The 22,048-nt window shown below is 39.0% G+C and overlaps 1 protein-coding gene and 1 non-coding gene across 3 annotated transcripts in view; one reads left to right on the forward strand and one right to left on the reverse strand.

Annotated features, from left to right (window-relative positions):
• The window catches only part of fgd5a (FYVE, RhoGEF and PH domain containing 5a), a 52,573-nt gene extending 38,795 nt beyond the window's left edge, over positions 1 to 13,778 (forward strand). The window contains exons 9-21 of one of the 2 annotated variants that reach the window (XM_047347932.1): positions 1,703 to 1,753; positions 1,901 to 1,959; positions 4,078 to 4,149; positions 4,252 to 4,320; positions 6,865 to 6,948; positions 7,051 to 7,130; positions 7,557 to 7,653; positions 7,907 to 8,044; positions 8,804 to 8,906; positions 9,021 to 9,157; positions 9,645 to 9,773; positions 10,141 to 10,295; positions 13,103 to 13,778. In XM_047347932.1, coding sequence (XP_047203888.1) covers positions 1,703 to 1,753; positions 1,901 to 1,959; positions 4,078 to 4,149; positions 4,252 to 4,320; positions 6,865 to 6,948; positions 7,051 to 7,130; positions 7,557 to 7,653; positions 7,907 to 8,044; positions 8,804 to 8,906; positions 9,021 to 9,157; positions 9,645 to 9,773; positions 10,141 to 10,295; positions 13,103 to 13,139 — 1,211 coding nt within the window. In that variant the 3' untranslated portion in view covers positions 13,140 to 13,778. The remainder of the gene's footprint in view (positions 1 to 1,702; positions 1,754 to 1,900; positions 1,960 to 4,077; positions 4,150 to 4,251; positions 4,321 to 6,864; positions 6,949 to 7,050; positions 7,131 to 7,556; positions 7,654 to 7,906; positions 8,045 to 8,803; positions 8,907 to 9,020; positions 9,158 to 9,644; positions 9,774 to 10,140; positions 10,296 to 13,102) is intronic. The other variant, XM_047347933.1, reaches the window with a different exon arrangement.
• Positions 9,335 to 9,406, reverse strand: trnae-cuc. Its single transcript has one exon. It is a non-coding gene; the product is annotated as a tRNA-Glu (tRNA).
• Positions 13,779 to 22,048: the final 8,270 nt, after the last annotated feature.

The following is a 22,048-nucleotide window of genomic DNA, read 5'->3' on the forward strand; positions in this document are numbered from 1 at the left end:
TGGTTTAGATTCCTTTTTTTGATTTATGAATGGAATTACTATTTTAAAGCCATTTTTTTACTGAGGTTATTGTTTGATATTTAGGGTGTATTCACACTTGCGACTTTTGGTCCACTTTAAACAGACCAGAGTTCGTTTCCCCCCTTGGTCTGGACCTTTTGTGCAGGTGTGAATACACTCAAGCGAACCCTGGTCCGGACCAAACAACCGGACCGAGGCCCACTTTTTGAGGTGGTCTCGGTCCGGTTCCAAACGGACTCTGGTGCGGTTCGCTTATGGTCTGAATACAAACTGGCCCCGATCCGAACCAACTGCAGAAAACATACATCTCTTTGGACTTAACAAGCCACTGTAGCCGATGGCAAAGGTGCACGTTATACTCAAATCATACCTGTGTTATGGCTTGCTAGATATAGGACCCCAGAATGCAGACGAGCAGGCAGCGTGATGGTAAGTGAAAAAGGTTTAATAACAAAAACTCACTCACAGCAGGAGGCAGGAACAAAACAACAAACGGGCAGACGAGACAGGCATGGCATGATCAAAAAACAAGAGATGATATGAGAAATGTTTCCACGATGACTAACTGAACAGGTGTGTATATATGGAGTGAAAACCAGGTGGAGCAAGGAGACAGATTAACTTGGAGCAGGTGAACCGAATAAACTTAATTGACAGACAGAACAAAACGTGGCTGCGGCAAAAACAGAGACTCTAATATACAAACAAAACCAAACTTGACAAAACATGAACAAGACTAAAACATGACCAGAAAAATAATAAACAGAAGCATGATTCAAAATCTAAGAAGAATAATAATAAATAATAATAATAATAAATAAAAGAACGATTCAAAACCTTAACTGTGAAAAACATAAGAAAAAACCCAAAACCAAACAACCCTAAATCATAACAACCTGGCCAGCTGATTGTTGCAACACCCATGTGGGACCGGGCACGCAGAGTACACCGTCTTCTTCGGCATTCAGCACGCATTCTCCAACGCTGTTCCAAACGTATAAATAGAAAGTTGCCAAAATCTGTGTTGAATGAGCTGCTCTTCACCCTCACATTAATATTGCAGCTGTAATAACGGCACAAATTGGCAGAAAAGAGGTGCACTTCTACAGCTGTTTTCCAACATTTCCGGGTCTTTGCTCTGTCCCGCCCCCGTCATTTCTGTCCAATGGGAGCAATGATCATCACCCGCATGGCTTTGTTTACAAATAATAGTTCACTTGCAAAAAGTAAACAAAAAAAAAATAAAGTCCGTTTTTGCTCCGGACTAAATAAGCGGACCAAAGGACTTTCCTGGTGTGAATACATCCTAAAATCTTTTTCATGATCTGAATCACATAACCACAAAAACAAAACTGAATAAATTTGTAATGGGACATATACTTTTTTGTAGCACCGTTCTATACATTTTGAACCAGGGATCTCTTACGTGAAAGTTTACAGATTAACATAGACCTACCTCCGCCCTCCTCTTTTTATAGATAATTTCAGCAATTTCACTGTCATCAGAACAAAATAGGATAAAAAATGCAAAGCCATACAATTTTTGATTAGTAATGTATTAGTTTGTTATGCTGAAAGTCACCTAAGATTATATTAATAGGTGTACTTTTAGTTAGAAAAGAAAGAACTTAATTTGCCAGTTCCAACTTAATGTCTGTTATCTTGATTCTGCTTTTTTTAGATTACCTGAACAACCTCTCTCCCGATTCCGAAGAATACGAGAACACTCAGGGTAATTTTACCTTCTTCTGAGATTTTTCTGTCAGTGATCTAAGGCTTACAAGCAGCAGCTCAGCATGACTTAGGGCCAACCTACTGTGTCACTTTGAATGCTTTGACTCATTCAGGCTTCCTGTTTTGTTTTCTGTTTCTGTTGCAGCTGCCCTGGTAATGGTGTCTGAGGTGGCAGACCTGGCCAATGACAACCTGAAACAAGGGGTGAGTTTATAAGCCTGGATTCATACTGCTCTTGGCATTCACTGGTACACTCGAGCCTTAGTTTCCAAATGTCTTTAAATCTTGCCTCAAAGAGCTGTTTTGCAGCATAAAAAGCCTCTCTGAGAATCTGTCTTCTAAATGACTTGCCAGTGTAAGAAAGGGGTTGGTCCCTATTTGGCGATTAACTCAAGGGTGTGAGGAAAGTTTATGTCATCAGAGAGCCCCCAGTGTAACATAACAAAGGAGGCCGTGGAAGGCTGGACATGACTTATGGTTCTTCTTAAGCATGAAGACTTCATGGGGATAATTATTGCATACTTCCTCAATGTCCTTCAGGTCTTTTACTGTCCGACTCCGCTGTGTCTCTTTAGGTTGCCTTCTTTGTTTATCACACTTTTTTACTCACACTTTTTTTACACACATCCACTGACACAGATACACTCAGTCTGAGGGACAAGAGAAACACAGAGCCCTTCTATCTTTTCCTTTCCATTCAGTTTTCAGTATCACCAGCCCTTCCGCCTCCCACACTTTCATTCACTAATAGACAAAGATGGCTTCATCCTCTGTCTGCTGTTTTATATACAGTCTCAATCCCAATGAAGTTCGGACGTTGTCAAAATCGAAAATAAAATCACAATACAATGATTTGCAAATCCTGTTCAACCTATATACAATTGAATACACTACAAAGACAATATATTTATAATTCAAACTGATAAACTATTGTTTTTTGCAAGAATTCACTTATTTTGACTTTTATGCTTGCAACACGTTCCAAAAAAGCTGCGACAGGGGAAACAAAAGACTGGGAAAGTAGAGGAATGCTCTAATAACACCTGTTTGGAAGATTCCACAGGTCAATAGGTTAATTGGAAACAGGTGAGTTTCATGATTGGGTATAAATGGAGCATCCCTGAAAGGCTCAGTTGTTCACAAGCAAGGACAACTGCATGCAACTGCATACAAATAGTCTTAACAGTTTAGCAACAACATTTCTCAATGTCCAATTTCAAGGAATTTAGGGATTTTATCATCTACAGTCCATAATATCATCAAAAGATTCAGAGAGTCTGGAGAAATCTCTGCATGGAAGCGGCAAGGAAGAAAACCAACGTTAAATGCCTGTGACCTTTGACCCCTCGGGAGGCACTGCATTAAAAACCATCATTATGTAATGTATATACCACATCAATTAATAGTTTGTAGCTATATCTAAGAGTACAAGTTAAAACTCTGTCATGCAAAGCCAAAGCCATATATCAACAACACAGAAATGCCGCTGAATTCTCTGGGCCCGAGGTCATCTGAGATGGACTGACACAAAGTAGAACAATGTGCTTTGGTCTGACGAGTCCACATTTCAGACTGTTTTTGGATATCAGGGAAGTCGTGTCCTCTGGGCCATAGAGGAAAAGGACTATCCAGATTCTTATCAGTGCAAAGTTCAAAACCCAGCATCTGTGATGGTATGGGGGTGAGTTAGTGCCCATGGCATGGGTAACTTGCACATCGGCCAAGGCACCATTAATGCTGAAAGGTACATACAGGTTTTGGAGCAACACATGCTGCCATCCAAGCAATGTCTTTTTCAGGGACGTCGTTGAATATGTCACTGCCACATTCTGCACGCATTACATCAGCATGGCTTTGTAGCAAAAGAGTGCGAGTACTAGACTGGCACTGCCTGCAGTCCAGACCTGTCTCCCATTGAAAATGTGTGGAGCATTATGGAGCGCAGAATACAACAACGGAGACCCCAGACTGTTGAGCAACTGAAATTGTACACCAAACAAGAATGGGAAAGAATTTCACCTACAAAGGTTCAACAATTAGTGTCCTGAGTTACCAAAAGGAAAGGTGATGTGACACAGTGCTAAACATGACCCTGTAGCAGCTTTATTGGAATGTGTTGCAAGCATCAAATTCAAAATGAGGGAATATCTGCAAAGAAAAAAAAAAGGTTTATCAGTTAAAGTTTTTCTTTAAATATCTTGTCTTTGTAGTGTATTCAATTGCAAATAGGTTGAACAGAATTTGCAAATCATTGTATACATTGGAATCAGGGTTGTCTCATCAGGTAATTTTTTTTGTGTTTCTTCCTCCTTTCTCTCGCAGGAGAACCTGTTGCGTCTGGTCCACATAGAGTACAGCATGAAGGGGAAGAGGGACCTTCTGAAGCCTGGAAGGGTGAGAATCATGGAGCAGGAAATGTATTGTTTTACCATGAAACATATCTGAACAGTGCTTGCTAGACCGGAACAAAAGTTTTAATGGTTTTTGTTTTGGCAGATATTCGTCAAAGAGGGTACACTCATGAAGGTGTCCAGGAAGAGTAGGCAGCCAAGACATCTGTTTCTGGTAATGGTTATGCCCCCCTTAATTTTATTCCCACATCATAATAATAGGCTTTTTAAGATACTTTTACTGATTCAGATGTATTGCACTTTGTATGTTTGCATAATAATCCAATCCCAAAAGTACTAATTATAGTACTTAATTATAGTACTTTGGAATAGTATTCATACCTCTTTAAATGTTTTACATTCTGCCACATTACAACCTCAAATGTCAGTGTATCTTATTGGGAATTTATGCAATAGATCAACACACAGTAGCCCATAGTGTTTCAGGGGCAGACAAGTTTGTCATAATTGAGAGGAAGATGTATGAAACTGGACAGAGTTCCCTCTTTCTGGCAGGATAACCACTCTAAACATACAACCAGCGCTACAATAAAATGGTTTGAATAAAAGCAAATTTATGCGTAAGGCAATGGTCCAGACAAAGTCCAGACCTAAACTGAAATGAGAATCTGGGACAAGACCTGAAAATTACTGTTCACCGATGCTCTCATATGCAGCTGTTAAACAAAACAAAAATATTTCTATGACCTTTGAGCTTTGAACCCACCAAACATCATCAACAACCAATATATTGTCTCAGCTGTTTCTTGTTTGTTTCCAACATTTTCATCTAAATAGGTTTTACAAAACTAATTTTTATGGTAAAAATGAATTTCTAAAGAGATTCCTAAGACAAAACGATTCTGATCTGGGACCTCAGGCTCAATACTAGGAACCACTTGTTAAAGGCACAGGCTGTTTCATTTAGGCACTAATAAAATGAATGCTGGCTTTATCTGCGTTGAGGAATGTTGGGTGGAGGTAGGTGAGCTTGAGGGTTGGAGGGGCACAAGGCCAAGGCTGCTGGACCTCCACTAGGCACCACACCCATCCAGCAAGGTCCTCCCCTCCACTTGTCTCCTCTCCTCCCTCTCAGGACTTGTTTTCAAGGGCCTAGCTTCCTTACAGGATGTTTGGTGTGGGTCACTGGATGCCGGCTTCCTGTGTATTGGGAGGGGACTGACAGTGAAGTGAAGGCCAGACACCCTGTAGAATGTGGGGAGGAGGTGGCAAAGGAGGGGTGGGGGGTTACACAAACACATAATGTGAAATGGAGAAGCCCACTCTATTGTTCCAAGTGCGATCGGTGCTGTCTCATGTAATGAAATATGCTTCAGTGAGATATCCGCAGGAGCAGCATTAGGGTTTGGGCTTCTCTTGGTTAATCCAACTAAAACATAAAACTTCTCCGTAGATTCATTTATCTTTTCTCATTCTGCTCCATTCCATTTAACACTAAGTCTTTTTTTTCCACCTGCAGCTAAACACAATTTCTATAAAGCCATTTTACCCCTTAAAGTCTGCATCACCAGTGGCTCGGTTGTTTTTATGGGCTTTTAAGGATGGAGAGTCCAAACTGTGAAGATGAAAAGCCATCAATCCCCTCTGAGACAGACAGAAGCTGCAACCATGTCACAATCCTTGGCTCAGAGAAGAAATAAAGCCAGTTTAGAATGAGTGAGGAATTGACAGAGGGATTAATATATAGACAGGTGATGAAGGAAAGTGGAAAGTGTAAACCACAGTTAAAAACTAAATGTCTGAGGTGCAAAGAGGGTCGTGTGGATGTATGTACTCATGGGTTGGCCTAGGAAGTCTGTTTACTCAGCTCCCATCTGCATTTCTGTAGAAGGAATCTCTCAGTAAACGAGCAGCACAGGGTGGAGCTCCCAAATCCTGGTGGCTGCAGCCCAAAGGTCGCAGCCAGGCACTCTGGGTTGGCTACCATGCATTGTTTTGTCTCCATCCACTCAGCTAAAAGAAACACAAAAAAGGTTTGGTGAAGCTGTTAGTGTGTTTTGTTGTTGTTTTGGTGAAGGTGGCAGGTTCCACCCAGTTCTGGTTCTCTGTAGCCTGGGAAGACTCTGAGGGAGAGGGGAGACCGGACCAGGGTGGAGAATTCCTGGATGCTGCCTGTAGGGCCCCAGCGGATATTTAGAGCACACATTAGGTGTGACCACTGATGTAATTTTTTTTTGTCTGTTATGAAATACCTTTCATAAAACAATGGACCCACGGTGTGTCCAGGGGAACTCTTTATTTCCATATCCAAATAAACATTTTCTTTAAGGTTACGATGTGTGGGAAAAAAGTTGCTCATGGGAATGGGAATTTTAGGTATAGAGAAACACTAGAAAAAAATACCCAAAAATATCATTTTAATTTTATTTAATTGTTAATATTGCATTTAAAATATATGATTAGTCAGTCTTTAGCCATAGTAGAAAGTAATGTGTATCCAAGTTTTAAAATTATTAAGGAATTAGTGCTTTGAAAAATACCTCGGAAATGTCCTAACTTGGACACTGACTGCTCATGAATACACTACGAAAACATGAGCATTCCTTCAAGTTGTGAATTTTGCTTCAGGTTTCAGTATTATACCACCTCCTTGTGGTGGTAGGATGGTGTTACATCTGTTACATAACTAAGAATTTTTATCCTGATAAAATGTATTTACATTTCAGTCCACTGATTTTCTCTTTTTTGTCCTGAACAGATGAATGATATTATGCTGTATACCTACCCCCAGCAGGATGGAAAATACAGACTTAAAAACACACTTTTCCTGTCAGGGATGAAGGTGAGCAAACATTTTCTAAAAATTAAATTTTATTTAACCTTTTCCCATGCACACACTTGCCTACTGTTGCCTCTGTTTTATATTTTTGCTGTGCACACACAGGTGAGCAAACCGGTCCTGGACAGTGTGCTCAATTGTCTTCGGATTGAGGTGTCGGACATCACTATTACGCTCTCTGCCAGGTGAGCAACTGAAACAACCTGCACCGATCAGAAATAGTTTTTTTTTAAAAGCTTTCAAATGCAGAGTCTAGTTTATTTTGATTTCTCTTTGAGAAATATGATTGAAAGAGATAGCATTCAAAATATTTTTTTTAGGATTCCTGCTGTGTCAGTTATTAGTTATGTATATGAAGAGCAGAGACAACATTGTGCTGTTTGTGAGGAAGCAGTCACCATAAAACAGGGATTTGCTAGTATTTTAAAGTAAAAAGAAAATAATTACAAGCTTTTACATCTTATTTTAGCAACTAGTGACGTTAGCATCCCTAAATAAAAGTTTCCATGTGTATAGCCTAAAACTATTAAAGAATAATACTTTTTATGTTGTAGCACCTTTAGATTTGAAGTCTGATTTGTGCTTAGAAAATATGTCCATTTTTTTCTCAGTTCGGTTGGAGAGCGAGAGGATTGGTTCCACACTTTGAGTCGAGCTATTGCAGACCACGCTGCAGGACTCTGCACATTTGGTGGTCCCTGCAGTGAGGTAAAGTAGAAAACTGTGTAATAAAATAATTTTATTTGGTACAGAAAATGTATTAATTTCAATTCTTTTCTGAAGATGTCCAGTTAACTAATTAAGATGAAAAACTTGTTTCAAATAGCTTACTGACAAGTATTTTTGTGCTGACAAAAACAAAATGCAATTAGTATCTGTATCTTAAAATTCATATGAGTTCTGCTGATTAGAACGTTTTTTGCTGTGACATTTCAGCATTATTCCAACACTGTTCCAACAGGCCCGTGAGAAACTGTGGATGGCTCTTGGTGAGGCTGCGCCTGTGCTTGTGCCAGTTTCCCAGGTGATGATGTGCATGAACTGTACCTCAGATTTCAGCCTTACGCTCAGACGACACCACTGTAACGCCTGTGGAAAGGTAAGGAACGCAGCACTCTAGAGACTTTTATTTAAAGAGAAGTCTTTATGCCAGTTATCCGAAATATCAATATCAAATACTGCTTTTTCTCAGTTAAGGCTCCTGACATCATTCACACTTGCTTAGCTGAGCTTCTACAGTCCACAAATTTTTGCAAACTGTCACACTTTTTATGTTAGCATATACTAACAAAAGTGTGTAAACAAACATAACACAATCATACCTGCAACCTAAACAATCCATCATTGTACCCTCAAAATTAAACAGGAAGGGACAATGGGGTGAGTGGCACGGGGGGTTCTTTAGCATGATAAAACAGTATTGTCCTCTGAACTGGCTGGCTAAAATCTATATTACTATAGATCTTACTATTACTATAGATCTATATCACCCCCCTAACGTTTTAAATTCATTATGCTGCCATGTTTGCAGCTCAGCCCTCTTATTCTAAGGTCAAAAATACATACATAATATATTTACTCATTTGTATTCATTAAGAAGTGTTTCTACTTTACTTTAGCTTCTTCAGAAAATCAGCCAATCCATTCAGCATACAGTGTTCGAACTAAATTTTTTATGGAAATTATTTTACAATTTCTTTGCTTGAGCTCAGAATATTCAGGAGGTTGTTAATATTTTGATACTTAATCTGTGCTTCCTGTGGAGGTTTGTAGTTATTGCCATACACCCTAGCATTAAAAAAAACTGTCTTGAGGATCTCATATAAAGCACACTGATCCAGTTTATGTGTTTGAGCAGGTGGTGTGTCGAGCTTGTTCCAGGAACAGATACCCTCTGAAGTACCTTAAGGACAGATTGGCCAAAGTGTGTGACAAATGCTATGCTGAGCTCAGGAAAAGAGGTGAACCCTTGTTTTGTAAGGGTAAAGACTGTGCCCTTCTGGAGTTTACAGTGGAGAGAGAGGTTATTTCTCATTATTATTGCAGCAGGGCGTTACTGTTGTGCATTTCTGCAGGTGGCAGCATATCGGGAGCGTGTGATAACTCCAGCCCTCGGACTCATCGGGCCAGTCGGCCCCTCTCTGCTGTTTTCCAAAGTCTGCAGCCTCCCAGTCTGTGGAAATCCAGAAAGAGCGCTTCCAATCTCAGCCAGGTGGGATAGTTCCCTTGTTACACATTTGTATCTCTATGAAATCCAAAGCAGTACTGTATCCAAATGTATTTGATGTAGCTAAGCAACCATCTCTCTATGTCACAAAGTCATTGTTTGTACTGCTCATTATTTCCCACTGTACACAACAACTTGCTAGACACTAGAAAATAAACAGGATTCCCTGACCGGGAATCGAACCCGGGCCGCGGCGGTGAGAGCACCGAATCCTAACCACTAGACCACCAGGGAACTGGGAGACCCCACTGCTGCTCTGCAAACTGGAATGTCTGGCACCCGTGACAGCTGACCCATATGTTGCAGACAGTTGCCAGCAGGCTTCATTTTATCTCTGTACCATTCAGTGTTTTTTCAAAGGTGGACAAAGACAAGCAATAATGCAAAGACATCCTGCAAAGTCATCTGATTGTATTGTTTCACTTTAATGTCTGTGTCAATCCTTGTGTTGTTGTCCTATAAATGTCATCAGGTGTTGCTTAGTGTGGAGGGCTCCACCATGAGCGGCAGCCTGCAGCGCCGAAAGAAGAGCAAAAAGAAGTGGAAGAGGCTGTGGTTCCTCCTCAAAGATAAGGTGCTCTACACCTTCACAACCCGTGAGGTGAGGGGGCACAGAGTCTCCCGCACCAGCCCCAAAACACTCTCATAATCCCATTATCACTATGTCATCTCATTCTGGCTCAATCAAAAAGACATTTTCTGTCTTTGTAACATCTATTCCTCCCTCCTTTTAATGTCGGACCATTTTTCAACCTTTTTTAAGCTCCTTCAGTTTCACTGGCAAATTTTTGAATTACTAATGGAGGGATTCTCTGTGCTCTCTCTTGCTGTTTCTTCTCACAGCTATTTGTTGCACTGCTTTGCTCTTCTTGAAACATAAAAGACATGCTGTCTTCTTATAGCTCCTGCCAGCAATGTTACAATTTGTAATTTGTATCACGTTTGATGTTTACCTGTGTTTTCTTCAGGATAAAGTGGCTTCGGAAAGTATACCTCTGCAGGGCTTCAACGTCAAGCTGACAGAGAGGCCAGATGGAGAAGAAAGCAGTAACATGTTTCAGTTATACCACAAGAAAACCCTCTACTACACCTTCAGAGCTGATGATCCACAAACTGCTCGCAGGTCAGGGCTACCATTTACAAAGGCATAATGAGATAACTTCAATTGCACATGTAATGTCAGTGTGAAGGAGTCCCTTTTTGTAGCTCTAATCTAAAAGAAATGCATCTGCAGTCATTTGGAATATATAACTCTGCAGTCACAGCATTTTTTGTGTTAAGGATGTTTGCTTTTTTTTCATAATACCCATATTAAAATGTTGAGAAGGTGATCATCTATAGGCTAAATTGTGAGAGAAAACCAAAGCAAGCGAGGGAAATCTACTGATAATCAAGAGAAAGACGAAGAAGCAGTGAAGAAAGGGTTTAGTATCGTTTTTGAAAATGTTACAAACTTTATTTCTGCAGTCTAAATGCTGCAATACCTAAACTTGAAAGTTGTTTATTTGTTTTATTAAATAATTTTTTTAGAGTCTTAATCTTTAAGATCAGGACGTGTTTTCTTTCAGGTTTCTTCACCACTACTGTTCAACATCCTGATCATACAATAAGGTTCAAACTTATTCACACTGTTCACAGGTTTAGGTTTAAAGCAATCTTTTAATTTTACCTCAAAGTTTCTTCTCACTGGAAGTGTTGATACCATTTTGGAGTGGCCCATTCAAAGCCTTGACTTAAGTCTGAGGAGGAATCTGTGGAGGGAGCTAATAATTAAGGTGATGCCAAAGAAGTGCCTTTAAACTCCACCAAATTACCAAATGTTTAAAATACCAGTGGAAAGATGCAAAAACTCTGGTCTACAATTTTGCTGTAATCCTAATAACAATTTTTACATGTGTTTCTGAAGAGGGTATAAATAATTCTTGACATGCAATTTTATAATGAAATGTAAAAAAAATCCTTTATTTGCTTTATTATCTTTTGAGAGATGCCGGCCTCAATTCCCATCCGAAACAAACTTTCTGTTTAAATTTAAATTGAAATCAAAATCATTTAAAAGGTCTGTGCATTGAGAGCAAAGTGGAACCAAAGTCAAATTTCATGTTTGTGTGCACAAACTTGGCGAATGAAGTAGTTTCTTGTTATTTTGATAAGGATTTTTGTCCTTGTTATTAAATCAATGACCATGCTTATTGCAGCTTTCAAGAGAAATTGGCTCTATTTTTATTCAATGCAAGTTTTCTGCTGCTTAACTGTGAGATTCATGATCAAACTCTACTAATTATTCGTCTAAAAAGGACTATGCTTACTGGCACACCTGGGAAAGATCCGGGAAAAAAGCAGCAAAAGATGAATAATTTAATCTATAAGACATTTCAGTTAAATGATCCAGAGTACAGCAGCAAAGGCATTAACCTTTGAATGATTAACAATGTTGTCTTTACCAGGTTCTAAATTTATTTAAATCTAAGCTCTAATGAACCACAACCCATTTAATAAATAAAGATAAAGCCAAAAAGGTAATAACCCAAATTCACCTCAAGTACCTAAAAGTACAGTTAAGAATACAATTATTAAGTCTACTGACAGGTTTCAATGTAAAATTATTTTCATTAAACCAAGAAGTTTGTTTCTGATTAGAAATGAGACGGGCATCTCTCACAAGATAATAAAACAATGTAAAAGTGTTATCAGTTTTAAAGTTATTTGTCTATTTATATACATTTTATTAAAACATGTTGAGTTTAAAATTCTTCATTACCCTCAATTATTGAAAAATCTTTATTGGCATCACAGATCTAAAAAACCTTATTATAATTGTTGACCAGCTTTTAATTTGTTTTGCATTTTTCCACTAGTATTTTGATGTTTTATCTTTGGTGATGATCTCAAAGTCTTTAAGGTTGGAAGGCCTTCTTGCCATCACCCTAATCTTTAGTTCCCTCCACAGAAATCCTTTATCAGGGCCAAGTCGAGCCTCCGGCTTGGCAGCTCCAACATCCTAATATTACTTCCACCCACGGAAGTGAAACACAGTGGTAAAATTAAAAGATTACTTTATATCTGAATCTGGCCGGAGTTTGAATAATTTTGGGCTTAAGAGTGTGTTCTTTATTCACAACGTTTATTCAAACAAACAAGGAATTTGACTTCGGTTCCTTTTTGCTCTCAATGAAGACATTTTAAATTTGTTCTCCGGATGTCCAACATCATATACACTGTCTTGAGCTGATTAAGCTCCAGGTGGTTCTGACTGTACCAGTGGACCAGTCGATCCACCTCCTGTCTCTTTGCAGACTCATCACTGTCCTGGATCAGACCGATAACAGTGGCGCAGTCATTTGTGTACAGGGAGAAAAGGAGTGGGCAGAGAACACACCCCAGGGGGGCGCCAGTGCTTGTGTTGGAGAAGATGCTCTGGTGAGGATGTCTGGGTTGATGGTGTTGACGACTGAGCTGAAGTCCACAAACAGGATCCTGGCGTACGTCTCTGGGTAGTCAAGGTGGTGCAGGATGAAGTGTAGTCCCAAATTGAATGCATAATCTGCCCAGTAGGCAAACTGGGCTCGATGATGGCGTGTTTCTTGGGGACCAGAATGATGGTGGAGTGTTTAAAGCATGAGGGAAGCTTTGAGTGAAGATGTGGGCCAGTTGGTCTATGCATGTTTATTAGGCAGGGGGTGCACTTTCTTACCATGATTGTATATAATTTAGCACCCCCATTCCTAACTTCATTGCTACAAAACCCTTTTACTGAATCTGCAGCAGAATCTCAAAGGTGGTCAATAAATTATTTGGTCTCATCTATAAGAGACTTTATGTTAAGTATCGCTGCCTAAACCCCAAAACTCTCATGTACTAAATATTACAGCCTGAACTAAACAGAAAGACTGTCTATAAAAATCTGAATGTTTCCTTTTTGTGTTTCAGATGGGTGAACGCCATAGAAGAGGCTACAGTTTTATAACACCTGCTCGCTGGGGTGAATAAGCCCTTCTGCGTCCAGCTGTTAGGACTCCTGTGAAGGAGGAGCACAACAAAACTACCTGCTGACCACCAGTAAAGATTCAGCACATCTGACATCTAAAGGGATACTAAAGGATAAATCACTGGATTTAGAAAAGGCTGTCACCCAGTGGCAAGGAACTGAAATACAGATAACTCAGATTGTCCCTCTGTGAAGAAGATAATGCATGTAAACAGTGAAGATGAATATACACAGGCAACAGATCATGGGAGCCTTTTACTTTTCCGAAGCACCCTTTGAACACTGAACACCAGTGAGCCTAAAACAGAAGTATTTTTTTCTCTTTTTCAATGTTTTACAATAATCTTCCTGCAGAAATCCACTATACAGCTATTCCGAGACATTTTGATCTTATGTCTTTGTATTTTAATTTCTAAAAACATCTACAGGCATGAAAAAAATATCACTTATTCCAAAGTAAAAATGCATCAGGCTGGACCAGCAAAACTCAAAGCAGCACTGTTGCCTTGCAGCAAGAAGGTCCTGGGTTCGATTCCCGGCCTGGGGTCTTTCTGCATGGAGTTTGCATGTTCTCCTCGTGCATGCGTGGGTTCTCACCGGGTACTCCAGCTTCCTCCTACAGTCCAAAGACATGCCTGTTAGGTTAATTGGTTACTCTAAATTGCCTTTAGGTGTATGAATGAGTGTGTGCATGGTTGTTTGTGTGTTGCCCTGCGATGGACTGGCGACCTGTCCAGGGTGTACCCTGCCTCTCGCCCATAGACTGCTGGAGATAGGCACCAGATCCCCCGCGACCCACTATGGAATAAGCGATGACTGACTGACTGACTATATATATATATATATATATATATATATATATATATAATGTATATATACTGAAATCTACACTGCCGATATTAAAGTGAAACAACTGATTTATTTGTATAAAGTTGGTGTTATATGATACCCTGAGTAAGGGTTTGTTTTATTCATCACTGTATGTAAACAGTATGCTTCATGTGGAGTTTTACTCTTGAATTCATTGTGCAAAACATGACCTTCAGCATGTCTATATATCAAACGTATGTCAACAGACTTTATCAGCCATGCTTTGTACTTTAATCTGTAAATTTTTACATGATAACAAAATTTGACATCCAGTTCTAAAGTGCCGATTGAATGCAGTTCAATTTGCTTTTATTATTGAATGTGCCTGAAATCAAATGTACTCCTCATCCTTTATTTTATCACAGTACTGTATGAAAACACCTTTTTTTAATCTTCTCTTACATGCTGTTAGTTACTACTCAAACACACAAGAATATAGTTTTGTGACATTTTTACTGAAGCATTTTCTTCTTCCATATATGCTGCTGGATAAAGTATGATCATTTCGGCTGGAGTAAAGGGATCTGTCTTCATCAGAGAACCCTGGATTTATTATATTTACTGTAATTAGCATAGGCATTCACAGCTTTTCTCAGAAGGCTACTGTACCACATTCAACCCCCAACCCATCATACAGCTTTATCTTCAAAACATGGTTTTTAGTTTCTCTACCCATCTCCTTCCATCAGTAGTGTTATAATGGATTGTATTTCCGTCATATAGTGTATTGTAAATGTTTGTGTACATAGAAGCACATAAAATAAACAACTTTTAAAGGTGCACACAGTGGGTCTTCCCAGCGTGAAAAGATTTGTTTCTTTACTGTAAAACATATTAATAACAGTGAAACCTAAACACCTGTCACTTTAATGCAGCATGATGTTTGAAAAATGATATGGTTGGGAATAAGAAAAATGAAAATAAAGCCATGCACTTCATCACATCGCTTTAAAAGTATCCACATTTATAACAGCTGTATCTACCCTGTTGGTGAGAAATACCAGTACAGGGCAGATACGCAGACACTGTTTAACTGTGACTAGACAGGCAGGTAAATATGTGAGGTAAATGTATCTGTCATCCAGCAGGGGGAAGCTGTGCATCATCTGTATGTCCATCCATTCAGTTCTGTACCCGCTTAAAGGGATGGTTCTGAATTTTTTAAGTGAGGTTCTGTTAAAAGGTTATGAGCAGTTAATAGCATACCTGCAGTATAAAAGTTTTTGGCATCTTTACTTAAAATTAATTCAGATTGGTTGGTCCTGAAGCTAAAATCTAGTCTGAGGGGTCCAAACCAAACAGGAGATCTGCCATTTAAAATCTCAAAAATATCAGAGCAGTGTTTTAAAAACCTACAAACTATGTTCCCTTTTGCATTGGGGTGGTCATTTAAACAGGAACTGGTTATTCATTTACACAGGAAATGGAAGTAGGAGGCAGCATGCCACTGACACAAGACAATAAAGCATCTATGCACATAGATGGGTACTTTCGCATGGCCAGTAAACCTAATATGCCTGTTTTTGGATGATAGGTGGAAGCTAAGGTACCTAGAGAAAGCCTACACATGCATGGGGAGAATATGAAAACTCTGTACAAAACTTTACCAGCTGACATTTAAACCCAGGACCTTTTTGTTGTGAGGCAACATTGCTAACATCAACTGGTGAAGCCATCAAGGAATTGTGTAAAACTGAATTCAGAGCTTAACACACGTGAAACAGATGTTTGTTCTCTTAGTTTTGTAGCGTAACAGTTGGTATGACAAAGTCCTATGATCTTTATGAAACAGTTTCATAAAGGTCATATTCTCATGCATCTTGACAGGTCGTTTTTTCTTAGCAGTGTGCACCTTTATAAAGTGTTTTAATTACAAATTACATTGCCTTGGACATGTAATCATACCCAAAGACCTTTTCCAGTATTGCCACATTACATTTTCAAATGTTTATGTATTTTAGTGGCATTTTATGTGAGGGACCAACACAAAGTAGTGGATACATCGTTTCAAAAATTTTTGCAAATAAAGCTGAAAACTTTGGTGTACATTTGTATTCAGCTGCCCTGAGTCAATATTTGTAGAACCATGTCTTGTTGCAATTACAGCTAGAACTCTTTTAAAGTATGTCTCTACCAGTTTGCACATGTCATATCTACACTTTGTCTTGGACTGATTGTAACCTGGTAGTATGCTTTGATCTAAGCCATACTATTGTAGCTTTGGCTGTATTTTTGGTGTTTTCGTCCTGCTGAAAGGTGACCCTCCACACCAGTCTAGTGGTTTTCTTCCAGGATGTTCCCATATTAAGCCCCATCCATCTTCCTAATCCCAAGGCATTATATTCCCTCTAACTCCAAAAAGGTGGACTTCAGTTCTTTTAGTTAACCATTAATTAGCTATTTACCACAGCCTGGATGACTGAAAATCTTCACCAGCATACTGCCTCTAACATGCATAACCATAAAGGATATGGGGGATGGGGTGTTCCAATCAAAGTAAGGGTGCAGCTTTGTTTTTCCTCCACACATAATGTATTGCATGTAGACAATTGATTGGACAGGGTTTTATTTCAATGTATCAGAATAATAGAGACTGAATACATATGCATTCCATTATTTTGATGGGCGTTTTTTTTCAATTGAAACTCGTTTCATTTTTTGTTCTACTTGCGGTGGTCTGTCGCATAACATTTCAGTAAATATTGAGGAACAATAACTGATTTAATCGGCCATTCGCAGTTTCATTGTTATGTGCACCACGTGTACTTAGACTTGCATGGCTTAATCTGAAGACAAGCAGGTCACAATGTGACAGCAAGTGAAAATGTTTGTGAATGCTTTTCCAAGGCACTGTATTTGTAATGCAAAGTGTGCCATTTACCAGGTACCACCTGTTTTTGTGCCCCGAAAAAGGCTTTTAAAACACATAGAAACCTTTAGCTGGTGTTCAGGCTGATTTCTTTTATCCTTAAAGACCTGTAAGTGTCACTACTTGGCACAGAGTTAATTGTTTTGGTGTGACGATAGGCAAGGAACTGAAGATTTATTTGGCTATCAAATACAAGTATAATGAAAAAGCTTTAACTAATTTTAGCTGAGAGAAGAACTAATGTTTTGCAGATATGAATTCAGCTAGAAAATCTATTGTGAGCCGTGCTTCTAGGCTGACAGGCTGCAAATACTTTTGTTTTAACCAGATTGATTTACCTCCTGAAGATATGTAACTTTTATGTAAACAAACAGATTTCCTGTAGAAGCAAACAGATGGTACATAATGATTGTTTTGATGCAGATTTGTTGCCAAAAATACAATACAGCCAGTAAAAAAGAAAAAACCCAGTTATGCTTATTGGCCGTCACTACAGCAACATCAAGTCATTATATGAATATTTAAAGACAAGGAAACATCTTAAAACATGTTCTATTTTTGCAGTTCAGCCTCTACAGTATGAAAGACCTCTGACCAGGCCCAATATACAGGTTTGCAGAAGGAGAGGCTTGAATTTATCACCCAGCACAGGCACACTGAATAAAACCAGCATTTGGAGCATCTAATCAATCCATATAAAATATTCCTCAGACAGAAAATAGGGAAGCAAGGCAGCAGAGTAGCAGCTGAGGTCACTGTCAAGGTGTGACATTCTGGACTTTGTTTGTGGTTTCTTGTGATGGTTTATTTTTCTATTTTGGTTTTTGTATCACGTTTGTTTAGTTCTCTTACTCCCTTTACCGCCTCCTAGTGTTTTGTTGTTTTCTTTCCCCTCACTCCTAGTTTCCTTTAGAGGTTGCTTTTCTATTACTAGTTATGGTTTTCTTATGATTGTGATTATTATTACATTTGTTGTTATTCTAGTTCTCTTGTCCTCGTATTATTCTAGTCCCCCTGTCTTCCTTGTATTCTTTAGATTAATTTCTCATTTAGTATTTTTGTGTTTATTTATGGTTTGGTATTGTTCACTTTGCACTCTTCTTGTTTACTAGTTTATTTCCTTTGTTTACTTTAGTTCATGATTATTCTAGTTTTCTTATGCCCTATTTGGTTATTTATCTTTGCCTATAGGTTTGCTTAGGTCTGTGTCTCTTTATTGTCAATCAGTCCCTTCGCCATGTTTTAATTTATGTATTAGTTTCACCTACTCCCTCTGCCTTCCTGCTTCCATGTCTCACCTGTTCCTTGTTTCTTTGATAACCTGCCCTTTTGTTATCCCTCAGTATATTAGTTGGTTTTGTGGCATTGTGTTCCTTCCGTTCACTACTCTGTTCTCACCACGTTGATGTTCAGTTTGTGCTATGCTCTTGCTCAGAGTTTATGTAAGTTTTCAGCTTTACTCATGTCAAGGGCTGATACGATTTATGCTACGTTTTCGTTACGTTTTGGAAGAACCTTTTGAATAAAAACAAAGCCTTCCTTTCAACATGCTGCTGCCCAGCTCTTGTCTGCACTTTGGTCTGCCTCAAGCCCAGAATGTGACCGTCACTGATATTGCAGATTTGAAATCAACCAAAATGAGTGAGTAAACTTTAGTTATATAGCACCTTTCACAGGTTAAAAACAAATAAACATAAACATGAAAACAAAGATGATTAAAACATCTTAGAAAAGATAAAAGCAGCATACATGTAACACCATACAGCATAAAACTAGTTAAAAGTCTTCAACTGCTTCTAAAAGAATAAACAGAATCAAGACAACTCAAAGATGGAGGCAACGCCTCCCACAATCTGGAGGTCACAGCTCTAAAGTATTCATCTCATCTGGTGTTAAAATGTGTTTGTGGAATAAAACTGGAGTAATGTGCTGTCTATTTCAAATGTTGGTTAAAAGCCTTGCAGCAGCATTTTGAACTGACTGGAGACGATCAAGATCTTCCTTATTCAAATACATAAAATAGCTGTTACAACAATCAAGACAAGATGAAACAAAAGCATGAATAATTCAGCTTTTGACACCAGAGAGGGCTGCATATTAGTCAGAAGGTAGGCAGAAAAGAAAAGAAAGGATTTGGACTGCTCCAGATACATGGTCTCAGGAGTGTCAGTGACCCGATACTTAAAAGAACAAAAGAAAAATAGATAGTTGGGATGGCGGGGGCAGCGGGCAAAACTTTTCATCTGCACTGAGCTCCTAGGACATGTCATTTGGCATCTCCAGATAGTGGTGCTGCGGTTTCTCCCACACACAAAACCTTTCCATTAGGAGCCAGGAGACCCACAGCTTTCAGTTTCACAGGCTCAGCATATTGTGAGCAAAGGACATCTAAAGATGGCAGAAGGACAGTGTCTCCCTGTCTGCCACTGGAGGATTCTAATCCATATTCAGGAGGCTAACAGTGAGTTGGAAATTCAATATGAGTGCCTGCACTGCATTTCTTAAAGTCCAATTTTGTAGAGGCAAAAATGCTCACAATAAACCTTGGAAAAGAATCATTCTGAACCGTAGGAACTCACCAGTCACCACAGTCACTATCAGATGGTAAAAGCACGATAACTATTTAAGTATAATTACAACGGAAAATCCCCATTCTACTCCGGTTTCTGAGCACAGAGTGATATAACTGAAGCATCAGCTACACCCCAGGACGGTATAACAGAGTCTGAAATACTGTCGGCAGAATAGTCTGAAGTTTCCAAAGAGGACATTTTTAACATTTGCACGCACAAGGTGATGAATGCAGATTAAAAATGCAGGTTAGTGTAAAAATGAATGACAGGATAACACAAACACCTGTTTATGTTTTATATTGGGTTTTCTAGCAGTGCAGTCATTTTCATGATTGGCAAAAAACAACTGAGTGTTTAACCAAATTACTGTTATATTACAACAAAGAATAAGAAAAGCTGGTTAAAGAACGCATCCTGTCCAGGGTGTATCCTGCCTTTCGCCTGTAGACCGCTGCAGATAGGTACCAGCTCCCCCAGGACCCATTATGGAAGAAGTGTTGGAAGATGGATGGATGGATGACAAAGCTGGATCAGACAAAAAAAGAGTGAAAAACAGATTTATTCTGTGGCATGTTTCTTGATGAAGGAATGATTCCAATCCTGTTTCATATGTTGTTTTTCCATCCCTCCTTCCCTCTGTTCATCCATGGGTTAACTGTGTTGTTTTCTCTAAAACTACTGATAGGCAAATAATCTTGTCATAGATTTTCATTTGGATTTATACCTGGACTTTGACTGGGACATTCTGACACATGAAAATGCTTTGTTCTAAACCATTCTCTTGGATATTAACCTTAATCCTAAATCCAAGTATTTTACAGCCTCCAATCACTGACCAGATTTCTTGCCCCTGCTGAAGAAAAGCATCCCCAGAGCATAATGCTGCCACCCTGTGTTTCATAAAAGGGAACGTTGTTTTCAAGATGACATGCAGTTGGCACAAAAAGTTATGGTACCATCTGACCAGAGAACCCTCTTCTACATGCTTGCTGTGTCCCCTATATGGCTTGAGGCAATCTGCAAACAGGACTTCCTGTGGGTTTGGAAGGATCGCAGTTGTGCCATCCTCTTTCTATCTTTGGATGGCAGATGTTTAAAAACGTTATCCATGACATGTCTGCTGTGCTTCTTGGTCTTCATGATGCTGTCTGTTACTGATGTTCTCTAACAAACCCCTGAGGTCTTCGCAGAAACGTTGGATTGATATAGAAGTTGAATTACTCCCAGGTGGACGGAATGTACTGACTAGGTGACTTCTGAAGGCAACTAGTTGCACAGCATTTTTTATGGGCGTATCCGAGTAAAGGGGATAAATGCAAATGCATGCCACTCTTTCAGATTATTATTTGTAAATGTTTCAAAGATATTTATAATTTTATTTTCACTTTACAACTCAGACTTGTATGAAAGGCTAAGGCATAAAATCCCACATTGAAGATGATGGTCTTAACGTGACAAAACCCATAAAGGTTAAAGGGGTATAAATACTGAGCGATCAAACAGTAGTTACACAATTTCCCTCCCGAAGTGTACCAACAGGTTAAACCTCAAAGTGGAATTCTTACTGTCAACACTGGGTTCATATTTTAAACCTTCAAGATGCAAGGGACAGTTTTTGCTTTACAGTAGCCTCAGGTGTTAAAACATTATATTTCTTCATTCAGATGGTGATAATAAGGCATTTATGTATAGTCCCTGTTGAGCAAGGAGCTTCCTCTTGAAGGACTTTACTAAAATGGACATCAAAGATGAAGGACAAAGAGGAATTAGAGAACAAAAATATAAATAAAGACAATTACATGAGATCAAATTTTGACTGAAAAGGTTTTAAATCCACTTCTGGTCAGTGGCTATTTTAAGATCTAGTTTCCAAAGGTTTGTGATGGCAATGAGTCTATGAGTAATCCAAAGGTTTTGTTCGGTAATCTGTCAATACTCTGCCCTCATTCCCACACAGGGTACGTCATTAGTTCTTCTTCCTTTTATAAATAGGTCTTTAGGAGCTTGGAAGTTAAGGATGTCCATCCTATGTTCTAGGTCAAATGGTCTGATAATTTAGCACCCCGTGATCAAGCTGCTTTGTGTGAAGGTGCAATTAACTAATAAGGGAATTAAGGGAATATGTGGTTGTTGAAGTCATTCATTAAAATGAGCATTCAGTGGCATCAACTGGTTTCCATTCTTATTAGGAGTTAAAATTGACAGTCATCTTAATTTTGATAGCCAGATAAAGGCAGTGGTGAAGTCCAGTTTCCTTCATTTGAGGCAGCTGGCTAAGATAAGGCCCATTATTCCACGACATCTCTTTGAAATAATAGTCCATGCCTTTGTCACTACTTGGTTTGACTACTGCAATACCCTTTATGCCAGGATCCATGAATCTGCTGTCGCCCGTTTGCAAATGGTGCAATATGCTGATGCGCGACGTCTAAACCGGCAAAAGGAAGTTTGACCACATGACACCTATCTTAAAATCCTTGTATTGGTTGTCAATACACTTTAGAATTTGTTTTAAACTTCTTCTATTTGTTCTTAAATCTTTAAATAGTCTTTCTCCTCCTTACCTTTCTGGGTTG

This window comes from Girardinichthys multiradiatus, chromosome 20 (assembly GCF_021462225.1).
Source record: "Girardinichthys multiradiatus isolate DD_20200921_A chromosome 20, DD_fGirMul_XY1, whole genome shotgun sequence".
Lineage (NCBI taxonomy): Eukaryota > Metazoa > Chordata > Actinopteri > Cyprinodontiformes > Goodeidae > Girardinichthys > Girardinichthys multiradiatus.